Below are 7314 nucleotides of genomic sequence, written 5' to 3'. Positions count from 1 at the left end.
TGAGTTGCTGCATCCAGTAATGGGGTGCAACAAACACAAACATCCACATTCTTCCCTGCCTTCTTATCTCGTAAATTCTTTGGAGTTTAAAGAAAAAAAAATAAACTAATAAGGAGCTGGTAAATGTGTATATATATTCCATTTTGGGCATTATTTTACGCACAAACGTGAAACTAAAAACTGAAAGAAAGCAGGCGCAGCTTCAGGTCAGTGAAGGTGGAGCACCATTCTTCCTTTCCCCAACAGCTACATGCTCCAACCGCCACCATAATTACCTTCTGCATGCTTTATGTTCTCCTCGTTGCTTTTCTTCCCAGCAGAGCACTGTAGCATCCTGCTGTTTGGATAATAAAACACAAGTGTGTGGAATCAAACTCCTCTATAGGAGGAGCTGTGCGGTTGAGAGCATCTGCAGCGTGGATGGAAGCGGTTAAAGACGTGATGGGGCTGCCCTTCATTTTCAGAGAACAAAAAGTGAAAATTTAACAGGAAAAAGATTTACAAGTGATATACTGATTCATTTACATTTAAATCATATCTCAGTCTTCGCAGATCATCCTTCTCAACAGGTCCCTGTCAGTTCACGTCTGTTAGTTTTAATGTCAAAGCAAAGGAGTTATACGGCAAAACGTGAGATGAGGGGAGTATTCAACTCAATGTCAGCGAGTGGCGGGCACATTCCTCAGTTGATTTAGTGGGCATTAAGATGAAGAGGAATGTGTCAAAGCTGAGGGGGCTTTAGCCCACCACAGAGCAAATTTGAGTGTGAGGAGCTTGAAGGATTTCTGCACAGTGAAGGATGGAGAGCAGGAAGGATGGTGTTGAACTTTTTATTAAGAGGAGATTAAGAGATAACAGAGGTGAACTGGTGAAGAAAAGAGGGATGTCAAAGTCCAGACCAGTGGAGAAGAGGATGCTGAAAGTGTTCCTAAAATAGGAAAAGATGGAGAAAAATTCAAGAAGATTTTAGAGGCTTAGCTTTATTTTCCAAGATTATTGATAGTTGAAAGAAAAAAAAGTTACACAAGAGAGAGCATACAGAAGGATTTTTTTAACAATCCCAAATACACAACATGAGATGCTGGTTCAGATGTGAAAGTTGACCAAAGGAAAGCAACGCACATTTATTACGTCACTTAAACGTCTATAATGAATGTCTTTGAAGTGCAGAAATGTGATGCAAACAATAACGAGAAAATCAGTTTTAACAAATCGTCAAGTAAGATATGTTTGTGTAGAAGCAAGTCCTGAGACTGGGTAAACTATTGAGTACTTTTGTGAGTTTGTATTGTTTGCAAAGTGTATGTATAACGCTACAGTGCCTTTGAAATATAAAAGCTCAGATTGAACTGCTTCAGAAAACCTTTTTTTTAGTAATTGACAGAACACCACACACAGTTAAAAACCTGTAAGATTAAATAAAGATTTGCATTTTATAAGCAAAAAAAAAAAAAAAAAGCCAAGAGTGTATTAAAAGTGAGACGAAAGTTTTTCCGTTGTGAGCTGTAAAAACGAAAACTCATCACTGCTACAGTGTGCATTTAAAAAAAACCTGAAAAACAAAGATGTTCACAAGTATTTCAAGAATGGATTTATTTTAAATGACCTATATCATGCTGTGATGCACAGATAATACATTTGTAGAAGGATTAAATCGTGTTCGGCTGCAGCCTTTTTTGTGAAGTTTCAAAATAAAGTGTGCCTCCTAAAACTCCTCAAATAAGACCCAGCAGTTAAAGCAACTTTTTTGTTGTTTTTTAATTTTAAAGCTACAATAAATTGACCTTTTCTGTAACAAAAATCGGCTCGATTTGATTTAGAATCGTATTACGTACAGTCAAAAGTGAAGTACAAAAAAGCCAAACAACAGCCAGCGAGTGAAGAAATGCATGGCCACTTCCTCACGCTGCACGTAAACATGACCGCGCTTCATCCATGCTTCCTGAATTTATCCATCCCCTACAGAAATTACTTGAAAGTGCAAACATCGTTCTAAGGCAGTCCTGCATGCGTCACTTCTGTCTGACACACTCTGTGCACGACCCATTCGCGTTAAATTATTTGCTTTCCGACTTTTACGCCTTCGCATGTTGGTGTTAACATAAAGCTACGACAGCACAGGTTAAGTCAAAGTGCACACAAAAGAAACAAGCAAATAAAAAAAAAACATTTCAAAATTGCAGAAAACAAGCACTTTCTTGTTGGGGATGTTGAATCCACCTTATGGCAACCTCACATCCCGCTTCTTTACGCCGTCTTTGAAATTCAGATGCTGATGATGGACACCCCTGCAGGTGGGGGCTTTGACCTGTCACACGGTGAGGGAGATGAAGCTGTTGTATCTCTGGATGTTTCTCTTGAGGATCTCGGAGCAGGGCCCCAGCACACGCTCAAAGCGGGGCCTGTCCAGCTTTACGCACTTGAGGGGCCCACGGGCCACCACCGTGGCTGCTCTGGGCCGGTTCAACAGCAGGGCGATCTCCCCTGGAGAGAGAGCAGATAGAGGAGAAAACGTTTATCAAAAACGTATTTGTAACTACAGATTTATTTATTGTTTATTATCACATGTAGTGATTATGTAATATATACAGTCATTACAACAAAACAAAGCCTTAATTAAAATAAGGACATGAATTAAATATGATTGAAAACTGTTTTAACTGTTTTAAATTTTTTTCAAAACAACGCTGTATTAGGGCTACTAAAAAAAATAATAATAATAATATTATGAGATTAAAGGTCATAAATTTAGACCTTTTAATTTCGTACATTTGTAAGTTTTTTCTCATAAATTAACAAGATTTAAAGTTGAATTGAACCTACAGTCCAGCGAGCAAACACCGTGCGCAGCAGCAGATTTTACATATGGAACACTCCATTAACGACGGTGAACCCCGGAACATCAGCTTCACTGATAATTATTTGATTCTGAGTTGATAAAAGGTTCAGAATTTCTTTGTTCTTGACGACAATCTAGAAATAAAACTTCATAAGATGCTCCACGTCTTTCACCTTCGAGCACGGCTCTGATAAACAGACAACTTTGGGTCTTTTTTCGCTAATTTATGACTTTTTTTCCTCGTAAATTCACAAGATTTAAATTTCTAAATTAATTATATTAAAACACGTACATTTATGAGAAAAAAAGTCCTAAATTTAGCCTGTGACTTTTGTAGTCATAAATATATGACTTTATTCTCGTAATTTAATAGTTATGCCTTTTTTCTCATAAATTTACGAGTTTTAAAGTTGTAATATGCTGGCCTTTTTTTGTTTTGTTTGTAAACTTACTTTTTCTTGCAATAAATTCCTATTATTCTTAAGTTACTATTGGCCATTTCTCTTTAAAAAACTTAAGTTATATATAAATAACGAGGTTTGTTAAAGGTAACAGAGGAAGTAAAAAAAACACTCAAAGGAGACTGACCAAAGTAGTCGGACGGTCCGAGGCGTCCCACCTCCACGTACTCCTCATTGTCGGAGCGGCGCTGCAGAACAGAGGCTATTCCCTGAAGGGCAAAGAAAGACAATTCAGGGACATGAAAGAAACAAAAGAATAAAAGCATCTGTGTGTAGGAGGGCAGGATAGGAAGTGCTAAGCTGAAAATCATCTGGAGGATGCTTGATGGGAGCCCAGGTGTTCTTCTGTGGAATGGACACCTGCGGTGTTTGACACATCTGTTCCAAAAACTTCTCAAAGAACCTGAACATCTTTCGACATCATCACCTCACCAGAACTGTATTTTACAAGAGTGCGAGTTCTCCGATTCATATTTTTTCGTGCTTACACGCGGACTCCAACAGCTGATGGCTTCTGCAGAGACCAGCTGAAGCCCTTTAGCAAACATGCTCCAACGTTATGCCATTAGCCGCTGCTTGTTGTTGTTGTGTGTGGGATGTGTGTGAGTCATCTAAAAAGTATAACAGAGGAATAAAGATTTCCATATACTCTGCCCAACAGATGACAACAGCTGCTGACAAGCTTCATGTGAGCGTGTGAGAGAGGCTGCAATATCCATCTTCCCACATGTACTCTACTACTAGAAATATGAGCTAAAATGTACCTATTATTTAAAAAAACTGTCTCAATGAGGACACAATATAGATGTTTAGATGCATTTGCATGCAAATGATGGCTGCTACAAATCTAGCAGAGAAAGAGCTCCAGACATTTATTGTTTCCTAATCTGTCTCTGATCTCGTTACGACTTGAACTAACCGGGCTAATAATGCCTAATATGAATATAATGAGACTAAATGTGAAGTGAGTCAGTGCGAGCGGATGAAGGTGAGACTGTTATTTGAGTGAAGGAGATGTGTGACTCAGTTTGTGGCAGAAATGAGTTGTCCAGAGGATGTTATCCAACTGAATATCACCGTGCAAGTTCTCCAGTGAATATGAGGACAGGAGAACGGATTCAAGTTTTGGAACATGGGTCTCCTTGCCTCTGTGAATTAAAATAATTACGCTGTGGTTTGTATGCGGTTGCTGATTATGTCCTACTTTCCTAACGTTTTTCCGGAGTTTCAGCTTAAATCACCTTCACGTGAACGTAATGGTAATCAAAAATGTCTGATTATGACATACGGCCGTTATGAAGCTGTTCCTGGTTGTAACAAAACTAAAGAGTTCAAACTCTCCAAAAAATGAACTTAAATGAGCACATATATTTTTTTTTAACAGATACATTTTTTTTGTTGGTTTATTCTGATCAGACAGTGGTTTAAAAACATTTCGGAAATTGTAACTGTATTTAGACTCGTCTGCTCAATGATGCAACTATGGGCAAATTTCCAACAAATAAATAAAGCCCGCAAAGACGCATTTAATTTCCTGCTATGATCATGTACTTTCAATTGAACCTCTTGTGCATATATACAAACAAGATTTACACAGCATAAAGAGGAAGTGAGTGTTTTTAGACTGTGCATTCTCATGTGTATGTGGATGATATAAAAAAATAGCTGATAAAGTTTACCAAAAAAGGCACCACTGTCTCACGAGAAAACATGTAACGTGGGCTTTAGACAGGAAGTTGCTTCAAAGTAAAGGCGCAAACATGAGACAGGGACATTTTACAGTTTGGTAAAATCAGCTTGTGAGTGGTTTATTAATCTCATTGCTTTAGATTTTTAATTAAATCATTTTGTTGTTAATAAAAGTGTAGTTAAAGACTTACTCCAATGAAACTGTGTTTTGAGTGATATTAACATGTTCTTGTGGCATTTTTCTCATAACGGAGGACACAAATGCAGAGCTTAAAATTGCATTTCCAAGTATTTCTTGATCCATATTGTGATGAATCAGGAGGGACGAATAATGACGTTGGAGAAAGCTCATCGATGTGGCGTAGAAGCAACCGTCAGTAGGTCATAAGCTCGCTGGTCTGCTCCATTTGGTCGCCACTTGCAGACAAACAGATCCATGTTTTCCTCGTCAGAGTGTGGATCTGGCTCAAAACTGTACACCTGGATACTGGATAGCTCCAATATCGCTTGCTATTTAATGTAATGTTAGGTTAGGAGTGTGAGGGCGTGAAGGCGAGCTTACTCCACACCAACAATCCCGACAACAATTCAGAGGCCACTATGCAGAAACTATGTACTAAAAAAAACACAGATTTTTAGATTTTGGGTAAAAACGGCATAATCATAACTAAAAGACCTCTGGGAACGTTTTTTAAATAGATCAAAAGAGGATTGGAGAGGGATTTTGAAAAAAATGACTTATTTTGAAACAATCAATTTAATGAGTAACATTACTGATGATAATTTAGGAAGAAACTAATTAATAAAGTCATCTATCTATCTATCTATCTAGAAACGGTATGTTTGGAGAACTAGAGCAAGCTGGTGTGCTTCAAGTCAACGTAAAGATTCATGTGTGTAAACAATGCCATGTAACTGCTGTACATGAAGTGACCACTTTTGTTCAAGTTCCCGTTTGGGCTAGGTGAGAACATAAACAGCCGATGGGACAAATTGTTCTCCTTCTTTGAAAACTGTCCGTTATATTACTCTTTATGGCTAAGAGTTCCACCTCAGGTGACTGCTCACATCACTTCTTTTAGGGGTAAAAAAAAGAGGGACCTGAATGGGGAGTTTGAGGTTGGAGGGGGCACTCAATGTTTATAAGATGGTGAAAGACTCTTCTTTCAATTCTTGTCCAAACAAAGAGAGTGAGACAGTGCAGCTCTGCGGCTATGGTTGTTCATGGGTGGACGCGTCTCCTCCAGTGTGGTCCAGATAACCATCGTACTGTACCACCCCAGGGGCATGTCTTTTATAAACACCGGGGAGCTTTCACTGCCCAACCCAGTGTGAGTAAGAATAAAGGGGAACTAAAGGACAAACCATCTCACCCTAATTGATACCTAAAAAGGCATTAATTGTAATGGATCAAGTAGTCAAATGCTAACAAGCAGCAGGGCGCTAACATGCTAAAAGAAACAGAGAAGGGTGATGGAGAAAGGGGATATCCTGAGTTCATGGGGCCACCCAGCACCAGGAGTGTCTGCACCTTCTCATTCAAACACCAACACAGCTCACTTACTAAACACAGCAGCGGTTCTCACTAAATTCACTCTCGGCAGCCTGAGGGCTCCCTATAATGAGTAAACACCTGTTAGCCTTTCCGTTCCTCTTTATCACTACATGTTTTAACATTAAAAATATTGAATGGATTGATCCAATTGGAATAAAGTGTTAAAGTTCACTCCAGTAATCTTTTGATTAATAGTAAAACCGTTCCTTGTGCTATTTTAATTATAATTGTGCCGTTTTTTTTTTTTTTTGCCAAAATCAAAAAACTTGTATTGTTTTCCAAGACATAGTTTCTGCAGAGAAGCGTACTGCATTAAAAATTTGCCTCCGAGTTGTGGGCGGGACTGTTTGTAAGCCTTCCCAACTTTCCATCATCCATCTGTTTACACACTCTCCCGCTTGCTTACAGCCGCTCACAACTCCACCCTAACATTAGCGGTGCAACAAAATGGCAAGCAATATCTGAGCTATCCAGCCATACAGTTTTGAGCCAGATGACAGCTTAGACGAGGAAAACGAAGACGTACATGGATGTAGTCCATGCAGTCATCGAAAATTTTGGCCCGCTGATTGTAGCAGACTGCACGACACAACTACGCTTTAATTCAAATGGCATTTTTGCATCTGCTTCTGATTAAAACTACTTAAAAAATGCATTTTAGATCAATTTATATATATATATATATATATATATATATATATATATATATATATATATATATGTGTCACCCTCTATCATCAGAAAAATGTCCCCAAAACACTAAAAACACT

General features: G+C 38.5%; 1 protein-coding gene across 3 annotated transcripts in view; it reads right to left on the bottom strand.

Moving 5' to 3' along the window:
* Positions 1 to 954: 954 nt before the first annotated feature.
* The window catches only part of LOC112147004 (protein kinase, cAMP-dependent, regulatory, type I, beta), a 53305-nt gene continuing 46945 nt past the window's right edge, over positions 955 to 7314 (bottom strand). For all 3 annotated transcript variants that reach the window (XM_024273115.2, XM_024273116.1, XM_024273117.2), the window contains 2 exons: positions 3428 to 3509; positions 955 to 2484 (listed from right to left, as the gene is read on the bottom strand). In XM_024273115.2, coding sequence (XP_024128883.1) covers positions 2312 to 2484; positions 3428 to 3509 — 255 coding nt within the window. In that variant the 3' untranslated portion in view covers positions 955 to 2311. The remainder of the gene's footprint in view (positions 2485 to 3427; positions 3510 to 7314) is intronic.

The sequence above is a fragment of the Oryzias melastigma genome, linkage group LG8, assembly GCF_002922805.2.
Source record: "Oryzias melastigma strain HK-1 linkage group LG8, ASM292280v2, whole genome shotgun sequence".
In the NCBI taxonomy this organism is placed as follows: domain Eukaryota; kingdom Metazoa; phylum Chordata; class Actinopteri; order Beloniformes; family Adrianichthyidae; genus Oryzias; species Oryzias melastigma.
Note: the sequence above shows the minus strand (reverse complement) of the source record. Positions and strands in the feature narration are given on the sequence as shown.